The sequence below is a fragment of the Trachemys scripta genome, chromosome 4 (genome assembly GCF_013100865.1).
Source record: "Trachemys scripta elegans isolate TJP31775 chromosome 4, CAS_Tse_1.0, whole genome shotgun sequence".
Classification (NCBI taxonomy): domain Eukaryota; kingdom Metazoa; phylum Chordata; order Testudines; family Emydidae; genus Trachemys; species Trachemys scripta.
The window spans coordinates 14,771,768-14,786,773 of NC_048301.1; the positions used below are offsets into that span (position 1 = coordinate 14,771,768).

Genomic DNA, 15,006 nt, shown 5'->3' on the forward strand with positions numbered 1-15,006 from the left:
CTGAAATGGAAAAATAGAGGCTGGGGGAGGTGTAGAGAACTGCACAGTCAGGAAACAAGATGGAGTAGATCTCGATCCCCTCCTTGAAAGTCAGGAAGGTGGGAGAGCACCCCTGCTTTCCAGCAGATGTTATATGTGAAGCTGCACTCCTGACAATTAGTATCAGTCTCATCTGCTAAGGAGCTCCCTCCAGCATCCTTGTAGGAGTTGCAGCATCTGTCTCTTTCCCAGCATCCAGGGGTTGGTGCTGGGCCTGGCTTCCCACCAGTGTGATATTATTAGAGGGGAGGCAACTGGGAGATTATGCATCTTCTGCATTATCCTCCAGCTAGTGCATATCTTTTTTTCCCCCCAAGTGGAAAGAAACCTGAAAATGAACTTGACTAGGAAGAGCCTAGTTTATTTAATTGTCGGTGTTCAGAGAACTGTAGAAATTAAACAGCACAGATAGAGACAGCTTGTGCTCCAGTGGAATTACCATGGATGGGGCAGGAAATCAGACCTACATTCTGTTCCTTATTGCCCTTGATGAACGGATATGCAGCAAGTTACAACTTCTGTATCTCAGGCATTTAAAATTTATATAAAGAAGACCCAAATGTGCACTTCTAAATCTATCCTTAATTATATATTTATGAATGGTATAATGCTAGAAATGAAAATACCTGGTAAGAAACCTTAGTGTTCATTCCTCTTCAAGGCTGGAGACCAACAATTCAGAGTCTTATTGTTGCCAAACTATACATAACAAGCTGGCCTTTCTTTTAAAAAAGAGAAGGTGGTTTCTAACCAGAAGACAATGGGAAGTGAGGGCAGACAAGTTTGTCTTGGCAACTTATGTTTGAGATTCTTCATGCCAACATGTGTGCTTTTTTTTACGAGTTATAAAATACTCTTTTCTTGATATGAAAACTAAACAGCACTAAGACGGGTGCTTTAAACTCTTTAACAAAATGTATTTTTTAAAAAAATATCAATTAAAGTACAGGTGCTCGTTCTGTAAAGCAAATAAAAGCATGAGTGGGAGGAAGAAACTAATGGTCATATCAACACAAAGGGCACGAGCTGGGAGGCAGCTAAGAATTAAGATTCACAACACTCGGCCAACATTGGAAAAAATTTCCTTTCTTAAGTTGCAGTCTGATCTGGTGAAGCATTCTCCCCTGGACATAATTAATCCGCCTCGACGAGAGGCAGAAGCTATGTTGATAAAAGAGTGTAGACACCGCATTAAGTTGATGTAAGTTATGTCATTCAGGGGGTGATTTTTACACCCCTGAGCGATGTAACTTACTCATGTCAACTTAAGCAGTAGCGCAGACAAGGCCTAAATTTAATGTATTTTTATTAGAGCTGGATGAAAACCAGACATAAATAATTGTGAATATTTCATCAAAATTTTTCTCCTGTTTTTTTGGGTCAAAATTTGAAATCTGAAAATTTTCAACCACCTTTATTTTTTTAGCTGGCCGAGGGGCCATTTGTGTGGGAGGAATGACTCTATACAGGTCAGTTTCAACTCGCAGAGTTCCTCTGGAGCAAGTGGGGCAAAGATCTAGGGAAAATACCTTGCTCTACACACCTATGGAGTCCAAATATAAAAGAAGTTTCTACAAAGCTGGAGGAAGAGGATAAGGATGCTCAAATCCCTCCCCCCCCATGTCACAGGGTGGCCGACTCTTTAAGGGGTGTCAGGACCCACTCTCCCCTCTTAAGGAGAAGGAACCAGTCTCCTGGATGGATGGCAGCTAACTGACTAATGGATCTGATCAAAGGCTACAAAGCTCAGTCTGAAGGAGAGTGCTCCTGGCCAGAGATGCTAGGCGGGCTGCTGCCCGGCTTACAGTACACAGGCCTCAGATGGACGGCGGTAGGACTCCTGACCCAGGCAGAGCAGCAACCCTCCCGCTAGCACCCCTCTCCCTCAGAGCCGTCTCCCTCTAGGGCCACCCTCTTTCTAGCTGAGTGCCGATGGCCTTTTTGGGTGCAAGGCTAAACAGCCACCCCAGCAGCTGATTGTGCACAGGTGGGCAGTGGCTTCCTCCTAGAGGCCCCTCAGAGACAGCCTGGGCCCTGCTCCCCCTACCAGGAGCCTGACACCCCCCCCTTCCCTCACCCGCAGGGGCTTTCCCAGAGGCCAGGAGCGGCCTGGCTAGGGGATGGGTTGGGCCCGCCCCAGCAGAGGCTCAGGCAGCAGCGGTCCCCAGCCCTGGCCCTTATCCCCCGCTGCGCTAAAACGGCCCCTGGGCGCTGCTCGTAGGGGGTGAGGTGGTAGGCGGGCGGGCCCCGATTCTGCCCAGGAGCCCCCGCGCTGGGCCATGGCTGGTGACCCCGTGCAATGGGCCGGGCGGGCGCTGCAGGGCGGCGCCGCTGGCAGGTGTGGGATGCTCGGCGTGCGCCGGCCGGCCGGGGCGGCTGCTGCGTGTGTGCGCGCCGCGCCCGGGCTGCGGCGTCTGGCCAGGCGGCGCCGGGAGCCGGCGGGGAGAGACGCGCTCGGCTGCGGGCTGGGCCATGGCGGCCGACAGTAAGTGCGGGGGCCGGGGCTCTGCCCCCCCTTCCCCTCCGTCGGGGTGTCAGCGCCGAGGGCGCAGGAGACGCCTCTGCCCCGGCCGGGGAGCTGCGGCGATGGCTGGCTGGGACCGGGGGAATCGGCCTGGGCAGGGATGAAACCCCAGCCCTGCCTCTCTACTGTCCCCTTAGCGTAACCTCCCTCCGCCCAGCCCTAGTGCCAGCTGCTCTGGTCCTCCCCATCCCGCACTCCAACACCAGCCTGTCCCGGCCCCAAGCCCTGCCACCGCCACCCCTCTGCCCAGCCCCTTCCGGCCTCAAACCCCTCAATCCCCAGTTCCTCAATCCCCTTTGCCCCCAGCTGCCTGCAGCCCTCTCTGCGCCCCCAACCTCCCTTAGCCAGGCTGCAACCCTCCCTCCTCTCAGCCTTCCCACTCCCCCATGACTTCTACACCCTTCTGAGCAATGGGGAGCTCTTCTCTTCCTCTTCTTGGGGGAGAGGGAGAATTCACTGGCATGTCCCTGGCCCTTTGCCGTCCCCTGCCCTCCACCTGCTGCTAGGCATGAAAACTACCTGGGCTTTATAGGCAGGGCTCAGGGAAGCCCTGCTAAAAAAGGCAGGATTTTCCTGTGGTCAGTGGATGCCCCACCAGAGCAGAGAGAAATGTCACCTGGTAGGAGAAGGGTTTCCAGTGATAGTGATGTTGGCTGTAAAAGGCAGGGCCTAACACTGAACTTTTGCCTTTCGGGCCCATCTTGCTGCTAGAATGAGGAAAATCAGGCCAGCCCAGTTCAGCTACCTGCCAGGAAGAGGGTTTTTTTTTTTTATGGCTGTGATTTTATATTTCATTTTATTTGAGAGAATGAGATTTAGGCCCAAAGGCATTGATTGACTTCTACATTCGGGGGTGTGTGTGTGCATGGGGGGCAAATTCCATGCCTGCCTGAAGCTTGCAGTTTGGGGGGCACTGCCCCCCTGCCTCCTCAAACTACACCCATGCTTAGGCCTATCTGTTTAGTTTATGCCCCCAAAAGTGGGTTGCCTCACAGCCTAGCTCAGATGTTCTCAACCTGTGGCCCAAGGACTGCTTGAGGCCCTATCAGTACAGAGCTGCGGGCCATGTGATATTCTCAGGACCATACATGTAGTATTAGATACAGCCCACGTTAACACGTTGTGGGCCGCATATGTGATCCACAATGGTAAATAGGTTGAGATCCACTGAGAGACAGGACTGCTTCTTACTCTTTGTGTGTATAACTCCTAGCGTGATGGGATCCTGATCTCTGCTGCAGCCTCTAGAGACTAACTACTAATAATGGTCAGCTTCCCTTTTGGCTCATCTGTTACAGTTGTTGCATAGTGACAGGAATGGTCTAGGCTTAAGTTTTGGCTGCAGTAGTTTTATATGCACACATGTGATATCCACCTCTGTTAATTGATATAAGCCACTCTAGTGTTTGGTCACCAGGTTCTGCGTCGTGCCACCTTTGATTAAGGTAGTACTTTTAGCTTTTAGCATCACCATCCCAATCTTTGTCTTCATATTTTATACAGAAACAGACATTAATACTTGTTAAAGGGTGTTTAATTGAGCCATTGCATATGGCCTGATTGAAGAATTGTTTTTGAAAAATAATACAGAATTCTTTAAATGATGGTGTGTGTCAAGTTATAAATGGTCGAGAACAAAAACCTGACTTTGAGCTTTTTTGAAAGCAATTAGACTATTCAGGGAATTTATTTCCCTCTGCCTTTAACTGTACAGTGATAGTTAAATATGTCTGCTGTTCCTTGATTTCTTTCAAGAGCATCTCCCTCAGGACAGATTGTCTTGGGCAAGGCCCAGATGAAATGCAGATTGTTGTGCACTGCTTTTATTGAGGCCTTAGAAGAATTATGGAATGACCTGATTTGTTCAATTTTATACGACAACTTTGTCAAATGCTGGCTTTCCTCTTGTTGCTTTTATAAGTTAGCTGGGACCTGAGGGCAGGTCGGTGCTGAATACATAATTAAAAATGATTATCATATTTTAGAATATTTTACAAATATATGAAAATACAAAGGGCCAGCTTCTCGTCCCCAGAGTGGCTGCTTTGCACTGCCCTGGCAGCACAAATATGAGATGTACAGATATCAATATGCCTTGAATCTACTTTTAATAACTATAGAGCCTTCAGTCCCTTAAATAAAAAAAAAGCTATCCCTCTATTGCCCTCATCAAAAACACAAACAAGATCACAAGATGTACCTTTGTTTGCCTCTAACATCTTCCTCCAGGAATAGGAAACGGGATGTTTAAACAAAATCGTCAAGTTATTGTTTGTTACTTGGGCAAGAATCTCATAATATATATGAAGGCAAATGTATCTCTTTCCCTCTGACTAGCTAAAAAGAGCCTGTCACCGGCTGACAAACCAGGATAACATCTTCTTGGCCTGTGCAGAGTGACCCATTGTGTGTGTCCTGTAAGTTAATCAAGTTATAGAGATGAGTTGAGAATTTTAAATCGCTTAAGCATAGCTAGTGGAGTGACCTACAGAAAGACAAAGGCTATAGGGGTCAAGCTTGCTGTATCTTTCGCCGCCCCCCCCCCCCCGCCGTTGTCTGCCTTATTAATCAGATATGCATCCCTCTGTATGCAGATGATCTGCTTTGTTTCTTCGATATAATGTCTCTTGTTCTGTTGTAATCCCTGAAAGATGTAAAATAAAAGGTATTAGTTATAAATAAGGAATGTATGGACTATGTCCACTAAATTTAGAAGAACTAAAGGCTTCTGTTGGTTTTTTTCTTAAATGTTTGTTGCAGTCTGCAGGTGGTATGAATTATATGGCACCAGAAAGAAAAATACTATTGAAAAATATCATCACCTAACCAGTGTATAACTCTGCAGTAGTAAAATAAATGGTTTAAAAGTGGTGTGTGTGTGTGTGTGTGTGTGTGTGTGTGTGTGTGTGTGAGAAATTCCAATTAATGGTCTGGGTTAATAGAGAAATACAATCTTTGAAATGAATTAAACTAGGGCTGTCGATTAATCGCAGTTAGCTCATGCGATTAACTCAAAAAAATTTAATTGCGATGAATTGCACTGTTAAACAATAGAATACCAATTGAAATGTATTCAATATTTTTGGATGTTTTTTCTACATTTTCAAATATATTGATTTATATTACAACACAGAATACAAAGTGTACAGTGCTCACTTTACAGTATTATTTTTTATTACAAATATTTGCACTGTAAAAATGATAAACAAAAGAAATAGTATTTTTCAATTAACCTCATACAAGTACTGTAGAGCAATCTCTTTATTGTGAACGTGTAACTTACAAATGCAGATTTTTGTTTGTTACATAACTGCACACAAAAACAAAACAATGTAAAACTTTAGAGCCAACAAGTCCACTCAGTCCTACTTCTTTTTCAGCCAATTGCTAAGACAAACAAGTCTGTTTACATTTACAGGCGATAATGCTGCCTGCTTCTTGTTTACAATGTCACCTGAAAGTGAGAACAGACGTTCGCATGGCACTTTTGTAGCCGATGTTGCAAGGGATTTACGTGTCAGATATGCTAAACATTCATATGCCCCTTTATGCTTCGGCCACCATTCCAGAGGACATGCTTCCATGCTGATGATGCTCATTAAAAAAATAAAATGTTAATTAAATTTGTGACTGAACTCCTTGGAGGAGAATTGTATGTCTCCTTGTCAAGCAGGTGCTTGGGGCGGCCACTCCAGAGAAGGGCGGCACGTCCAGCTATTCGGCAGCAATTCGGCGGACGGTCCCTCACTCCGGCTCGGAGCGTAGGACCTCCCGCCGAATTGCCGCCGCAGATCGCGATCACGGCTTTTTTTTTTTTTTTTTTTTTTTTTTTTGGCTGCTTGGGGCGGCCAAAACCCTGGAGCTGGCCCTGGCTACAGTCCACTTCTTCGGATGCATAGAATGGAACATATATTGAGTGTGTGTATATATATATATATATATACACACACACACATACAGAGAGCATGAAAAGGTGGGAGTTGTCTTACCAACTCTGAGAGGCCAATTAAGTAAGAGAAAAAAACTTTTGAAGTGATAATCAAATAGCCCAATACAGACAGTTTGATAAGAAGTGTGAGAGTACTTACAAGGGGAGATGTTTTTTTCTCCTGTTACTTAATTTACTTAAGGTTGTATTTCTCTTGGTGGTCTTTAGTAGAAGTAACTGAAAGTTTCCTTGGTGAGTCTGTACTCTTTCTAATGCAATCTCAAGGAACCATATTTTAACTAAGTGATGCTATATGCATGTTCCTCCTTTGTAAATCCAAATAGATTGGCTTATGAGAGCCTCAAACAATAATTTTAAGTAGTTCCTTTTGGTGATATAAACTAGTTCCTCTCAAACGAAGAACAGGGAATAGCAGACGATTCATAAGAGTGCCTTAAGACAAAGTGCATTCTAACTTTTGAGAGAATTATTTGAAGTGTGATAAGTGTATCAGAAATAGTGAAGTACTGATAACTGATGATTACAATTAAATGTAGTAAGAAGTCCTGGTGATTAGTATTTTATGGTGCAGCTGCTGGGCCTTGACATTGACCTGTGACAATTGCTTGCGGGACTGCATGTGTGTTTTGTGTTCAAAACATTGCTGGAATGTTTGGTATATCTAAACATGACTTATAAAACTGCTGATTATATTCCTGTATGGTTGTTGGTGAATCAACAAACTTATTTGGTTGAAAATAGCTGTGTCCTGATTTGAGAAACAGTATTGAAGATAAAAGTTGATCTGAGAAGAAGCCTAACATTATAATTTGTAAGCTAATGCTCGCTGGACTATACAAAAGTGGCTAACCATATTACATTCCATTTAGATGGTAGCTATGATATTTATCCAATTGGCAAATTGGATTTCAGCTTTAAAATCTAACTGGCACATTGGGAGTCAGTTTTTATGAATTTACCAGCCATGTTGCCAGAGCAGTTGCAAAGCTGACTGAACTGACCATCTGAGGATTCCCCCTGCGTGGGGAAAGTTGTGGATGGAGTAGAGCCCCCATAGTGGCTTCTATGGCAGCAACCTCTCATAGAAGCCATTCCTAGCAGAAAGGGGGCATAACCAGAGCATCTCTATTTGTTGGTGATTCCTGGTGGCCAGCGGCAGCCAGGCATATGTTAGAGCAGCCCTGAGGCTTCTCTGATTTATATTAGTGATCCACCAATTGTCCTTTTTGTCTCAAGGATTGGGGATGAGGGGAATAAAGAGGGGCGTGTATGGCAATCTTGACCCCACCTGAGGCTGCACCACTTGTCAGGGTCAGCGAGTACCAAAAAACCTGAATAATTTTAATGCATAGCTAACATTAGGGGTCTATCCTCATAGTATTAGATCCATTCAGGGTTCATGAGAGACTCATCAAATGAAAGCTGTTTCAAGAGGGAATAGAGGAGAATTGCTACAAGAACACCAGTCTGTTTAAGGCAGTCACTTTTAAATACTAGAAAATGTTGGATGTTTCTGTATTGAAGATGAATTCCAGATCTTCTTGAAGTTTTTTAAATTGACATTTTAGTATTTTTTCTCTTTTCTTCACATGAAGTTGATTATGACATTAATAGCTTTTTAAACACTTGTTCTGGATGTTTATTTTGAAGATGCTTGTTGTATTTACATGAATGTCTGAGTAGGTTCAGGTAATCTTGGAGTAGGCGTGTCTCCGTGTTTTCAGACAGTTGCACAGAACATAGCTGCAAAGGACCACAGGTTTCCAAACATGTTTCTAGTTTTATACATCTAGGAGCTGTGTGCAAATGTGACAGATTTTTAGACAATTGTTACCTGTTTTATGGGCTCAAACCTTGTTTGTTATGAAACACTTTTGTAGATGTAAAAGTAGAGTGGATTGTTTTTAAAACAATGTAAAATGCTTTGTCTTGTTTAAGAGGCACAGTGACGTCAAAAGGCAGCTTTTACAAGGATACCTAGGAAAATCATTGCCACAAGATGTTGAAGCAAAGAGCATAGACAGGTTCGAAAGAGAACTGGAGATTTATAGAAACAACCAGAATACTGACAATTACAAGTTTTAGGCTTCAATTTTGGGAACACTCGTGCCTCTGCTTAACTTTACCATGTGAATTTAGCCTTGTTGATATCAACAGGACTACACCAGTGGACTACAGATGGGTAAAATATGTTGATCTATGAAAATACAGAAAACTTCATGTTGGTATTCTACTTTGAGAGTGTCCATTTGACACTTCCTCTGTTGGTATAAGCTTCCTTTTCCTGTCATTTGCTCTAGTGACTTTCTCATCAGACCTGTGTTTGATAGCTGTTTTGACTATTCTTACTGACTTGAAGTTGATTGGTGCTTCCACTGTAGAAAGATGATTCTTCTGGCTGTAATGAAAGCTACCAGTGTTTTTGAGGTAGGTCCAGTCACAGGTGACTTTTGGGGGAGCTTAAGATGGAAGTTTTGTTTAAGGGTGGCAAGGGTATTTTTAATATCACAACTAAGTATCTGCATTCTCTTCTCAGTCACACCAGTTTAGTCCACCATGAAGCCAATAGGGTTGGCACTGATGTAACTGAGTATAATTTAACCCTTAAAATTCCAGTAAGGCTAGGTCTAATTTTATCAGCAAGTGTGGTCCTGAGATGGGAGAGTCTCCAGTGCCTACTGTTTCTGTGAGGCATGCTTTGGAGGTGAATAAAGGATCTGGAGTCCTTTAGAAATCTTGTGGATGTGGAGAAGGAAGTGGTACCATAGTTATGTTTTGTCCCAATGCGGGTCAGTGGTACCATGGCTTAGTCCCATTTGTTTAACTCCCGTATCCACTGGGCACATCAATGCACTGGACCATTCATACTCATGGACCATTCATACTCTCAGGCCTTGTCTACACTACGAGAGTAGTTCGATTTTACTTAAATCGAATATTTGGAATCGATATTGCAAAGTCGAACGTGTGTGTCCACACTAAGGACAGTAATTCGACTTTGTGAGTCCACACTAACGGGGAAAGCGTCGACATTGGAAGCGGTGCACTGAGGGCAGCTATCCCACAGTTCCCGGAGTCCCCGCCGCCCATTGGAATTCTGGGTGGAGCCGCAAATGCCTTCTGGGTAAAAAAAAAAAGGGGCCAGGGTGCTTTTGGGTAACTGTCGTCATCCGTCCATCACTCCCGCCCTCCCTCCCTCCCTGAAAGCGCCGGCGGGAAATCATTTCGCGCACTTTTCCAGTCATTGACAGCGCGGACGCCACAGCACTGTGAGCATGGAGCCCGCTGCAACCATCGCTGCAGTTGTGGCCGCTCTCAACGCCTCGCAGCTTATCATACAGGTTGCCCTGAGGCAGATGCAGAAAAGTCAGGCGAGGAGGCTACGTCAACGCGGTGATGGCCTGAAGTCTGAGAGTAGCACAGACCTCTCAGAAAGCAGGGGACCCAGCGCCGAGGACATCACGGTGGCAATGGGTCATGTTGATGCTGTGAAACGGCGATTCTGGGCACGGGAAACAAGCACTGAGTGGTGGGACCGCATAGTGCTGCAGGTCTGGGATGAATCACAGTGGCTGCGAAACTTCCGCATGCGGAAGGGAACTTTCCTTGAACTTTGTGAGTTGCTGTCCCCTGCCCTGAAGCGCAATGACACCCGGATGCGAGCAGCCCTGACTGTCCAGAAGCGAGTGGCCATAGCCCTCTGGAAGCTTGCAACGCCTGACAGCTACCGGTCAGTCGCGAGCCAGTTTGGGGTGGGCAAATCTACCGTGGGGGTTGTTGTGATGCAAGTAGCCAAGGCAATCGTTGATGTACTGCTGCCAAAGGTAGTGACCCTGGGAAACTTGGAGGCGATCATAGATGGCTTCGCAGCGATGGGATTCCCAAACTGCGGTGGGGCCATAGATGGAACTCACATCCCTATCCTGGCACCGGACCACCAGGCCAGCCAGTACATTAACAGAAAGGGCTACTTTTCCATGGTGCTGCAAGCACTGGTGGACCACAGGGGACGTTTTACCAACATCAATGTCGGATGGCTGGGCAAGGTTCATGACGCTCGTGTTTTCAGGAACTCTGGTCTGTTTAGACGGCTGCAGCAAGGTATTTACTTCCCGGACCACAAAATAACTGTTGGGGATGTGGAAATGCCTATAGTGATCCTCGGGGACCCAGCCTACCCGCTAATGCCCTGGCTCATGAAGCCCTATACAGGTGCCCTGGACACTGAAAAAGAACTCTTCAACTACCGGCTGAGCAAGTGCAGAATGGTGGTGGAGTGTGCTTTTGGACGTCTCAAGGGGAGATGGAGAAGCTTGCTGACTCGCTGTGATCTCAGTGAAACCAATATCCCCATTGTTATAGCAGCTTGCTGTGTGCTCCACAATCTCTGTGAGAGCAAGGGGGAGACCTTTATGGCGGGGTGGGAGGTTGAGGAAATTAGCCTGGCTGCTGATTACTCACAGCCAGACAGCCGGGCGATTAGAAGAGACCAGCGGGAAGCGCTGTGCATCCGGGAGGCTTTGAAAGCAAAGTTCCTGAGTGAGCAGGGTAACCTGTGACTTTCTAATTTTGTGTACAGAGAAGCCTTCACCCCACTTCCAACACACGTTTCAAAATAAAAATAGTTCTACTTTGTTAAAGCACACCGTTTTCTTTAATACTGTTTTCGCAGGAATTTTTTAAAACTGGGACGCAGACTGTGGTGCGGAGCGGGTGTAGTGTAGTCGCGCGAATGCAGCTTCTAAACTCAAGGACTGACAGGCTCCGCTGCGGTGGGATGGTTCTTTCAACGGAGCCTGTCACCCCTCCTGATACGGACTGTGTGTATGGGGGGTCTATGTGAGTTTGTGGCAGGGGGGGGACGGTTACAGATCCCCTGCTGTGTGGCTCTGTGATCCTGCCTAAGGACCGCCGCTTAAGATCTCTAACTGCCCTCCCCTGACACAAAGTCACAGAGCAACCCACCCCCCACCACATAACATGAAAAGAACCTCCCAGACTAACCAGGGTAAGTAGTCACTGCATCACTGCACTATGTATGTGCCCTGCTGCTGTGCCTGCCCCCGACTATGTACCCTGCCAAAGGTGACTGTCCTGTCCAATTACCAACCCCCTTTCCCCCCCCCCCCTCCAAAAGAACATGATGGAAACAGTAGTTAACAGAAACATATTTTTTATTATCAACTACACATGGGACTGGGAAGTGAAACTTGGACGGGGGCTTGTGTCAGGCGGGAAGGAAAGAACTTGTCAAACTTTGGGGAATGAGAGCCTTCTGCTGCTCGAGCTCTCTGCAGGGGTGGAGTGAGAGTTAGCAGGGACTCTGCCGCCTCTCCTTCTGTGCACTTTGGGTGAAGGGAGTATGGGACTTGGTGGCGGGGGAGGGCGGTTAGAGATGGACTGCAGCGGGGCTCTGTCCTCCTGCCTCCGTTCCTGCAGAACATCCACAAGGCGCCGGAGCGTGTCCGTTTGCTCCCTCAGTAGTCCAAGCAGGGTTTGAGTCGCCTGCTGGTCTTCCTGACGCCACCTCTCCTCCCGATCCATGTTGGCTTGGTGCATTTGGGACAAGTTCTCCCGCCACTGGGTCTGCTGTGCTGCCTGGGCTCGGGAGCAGGCTATAAGCTCTGAGAACATGTCCTCCCGTGTCCTCTTCTTCTTATGCCTAATCCTCCCTAGCCTCTGGGAGTGTGATGACAGGCTAGGTTGTGAGACAGTCGCAGATGGGGCTGTGGGAATGGGAAAAAGGGAGTGAATTCCTCAGAAAGATAAATGTAGTTGTGAACAAAGAACATAGTCTTTCTCTGTGAACAGGACCATGCACAGCACCTATCACATGCGCACTCAGCACAAGGTCGAATTCTCGGCCTTCGCATTCAGTGTCTGGGGTTTTGCAGAGCACTTTTGAGAACCCTGTCAGGACAACGGAATTGCTCTTGCACACAGACATGGTAAGCCGTAGATTCGTGGCAGCTTAAAACTTTAATATTAGCAATGGCCTCATTTCACATTGAAATCAATGTCGGTCCCTGCTGCCAGCAATCCGGCAAGCAGGAAGTCTGCTCCTGTCCCACACCCTCGCGGCTGTCCCCGGGAACGATCCCTTTCGGCTGACCCTCTCCCGCCTCCACCGCGTGGCTGCAAACCAGCGGTTACAGTTCTGTAAAGGAACGGTAAAGCAGTCCCAACACTAACATTCCCCTACCTCATTCAAAGCAGGTCATCATGAGCGACATCACCCTCATGAGGATCTCTGAGAGCGACAGACAGAGAATGCTCCGGGAAAGCCTTCAAAGACCAGGGCCGTATGCCGCCATGCTGTGCCAAGCAATGATTCCGGAGTACTTGCTAGTCTCGTGGCGCGGCAACGTGTCCTACTACGGAGGACCCAATAAGGCCGCTCTCCCCAAGAACCTAATGCAGCGGATTTCAAATTACCTGCAGGAGAGCTTCCTTGAGATGTCCCAGGAGGATTTCTGCTCCATCCCCGGACATATAGACCGCATCTTACTGTAGCTGCAGTAGCAGGGACTAAACAGTAGAGCGGCTTGGGCAGGACAATCATGCAAAACCGGACATTGCTAGATTTTTTTCAAATAGTTGCACTGCCCATGACTGAACCGTTAAGTTAATCAAACTAATCATGAGAAACCCATTTTTTAAATTGTTAATAATCATGTTCTGTTACAAATAAATGTTTAGATGTTTACAACACTTACTGGATGATCCTTCACCAGATTCTGTGTCCGGGGTAACGGCTGGGGAGGGTTGGTAGGGGATCTCTGTAAGGGTGATGAAGAGATCCTGGCTGTCGGGGAAATCAGCGTTGTGAGCGCTGTCGACTGCCTCGTCCTCCTCATCTCCTTCCTCATCTTCCCCGTCCGGTAACATGTGCGAGGATCCGGCCGCCACCACTACCCCACCACTGACTGTGGACTCTGAGGATGGGATAGTGTCCACGGCCGGATCCTCTCTCTGCCATGTCTTTAGAGATCTTCTCATAGATCTTTGCATTCCGTCTTTTGGATCGCAGCTCGGAAAGCACGGACTCATCGCCCCACACAGCGATGAGATCCAAGACTTCCCGATCAGTCCATGCTGGGGCCCTCTTTCTATTCTGAGATTGCACTGCCATCAGTGCTGGAGAGCTCTGCATCGTTGCCAGTGCTGCTGAGCTCGCCACGATGTCCAGACAGGAAATGAGATTCAAACTGGCCAGACAGGAAAAGGAATTCAAATTCAAATTTTCCCGGGGCTTTTCCTGTGTGGCAGTTCAGAACATCCGAGCTCTTACTGCTGTCCAGAGCGTCAACAGAGTGGTGCACTGTGGGATAGCTCCTGGAGCTATTAGCGTCGATTTCCATCCACACCTAGCCTAATTCGACATGGCCATGTCGAATTTAGCGCTACTCCCCTCGTCGGGGAGGAGTACAGAAGTCGAATTAAAGAGACCTCTATGTCGAACTAAATACCTTCGCGGTGTGGACGGGTGCAGGGTTAATTCGATGTAACGGCGCTAACTTCGACATAAACGCCTAGTGTAGACCAGGCCTCACTGAAAGCAGTGATGCTGGAACACTTTTTACAGTGGGGATGCTGAAAGCCAGTGGTCTCCAAACTTTTTACCTTGCACCTCTTTACTCCTGTCTGGGCGGTGGCTCGGGGGCGGGGGGCAGACAAGTGTCAGGGTGAGCCAGCTGGGACCACAGCTGCGGGCGGGAGCAGAGCCCCGGGTGTGGGGCCAGCAGTTGGGATCCCGGGTGCGGGGCCAGGAGCAGAGCCCTGGGCACGGTCTGGTGGCAGCCGGGACCCTGTGCAAAACCTGGGGGTGCTGCAGTACCCCCACACCTTTAGATCCCGAGCCTGTGACTGAAAGGGTCTGTAAAGGCCTTTAGTTTGAATTGGACTTAAGTCAACAAGTGGATTTATCTGAACAAGTCACCCACGGTGATGGCCGTGGGATAAGAACTTGAGCAGAATAATAATCTGTTGAGGGTGGCAGGAGAGGGAAATCCACAGGAAAATATGGGTCTGTTACAGCTCCCATCTACAGAGCCTGTTTTTTTAGCTCAAGATGTAGAAATGCATTTTTAGCTCTAGAGGTCCCTGCTTCAATCCCTGGTGCCAGGCAAGATGGCTGCCGTCACATATGCACGTGCAAAGGGTGGGGATGAGATTTGGCAAATGAACACGTGCTCAAAAATTTGCAGGCAGGATTAGTGGATGTCTGTTAAAAACAGGCTGTCACTGTTCAGAACATTTGAAGTCTCACTCTCTGGTGTGGTCACTTTCCTTGTCTCTCTGGATGACATAAAGACATTAGGTTTGTGGTATTGCTGGAGATGATTCCTGCGACTTTTGGCTAGCAATGGGTAAGCACCGTGTATTGTGCTGTCTGAGAAGGGAATGCACCAGCCCATTGAATATGCATTTTTAGATACAAGACTTGAGATAAAAGACAATTGTAGAAGACTTTACTGAATGGTGTTACACCGGT

General features: G+C 47.2%; 1 protein-coding gene across 1 annotated transcript in view; it reads left to right on the forward strand.

Moving 5' to 3' along the window:
* The first annotated feature begins 2,474 nt into the window (after positions 1 to 2,474).
* Positions 2,475 to 15,006, forward strand: part of SYT16 (synaptotagmin 16) — a 143,507-nt gene continuing 130,975 nt past the window's right edge. Inside the window, exon 1 of the mRNA XM_034769397.1 lies at positions 2,475 to 2,524. Within this exon, the coding sequence (XP_034625288.1) occupies positions 2,512 to 2,524 (13 nt within the window). The 5' untranslated portion in view covers positions 2,475 to 2,511. The remainder of the gene's footprint in view (positions 2,525 to 15,006) is intronic.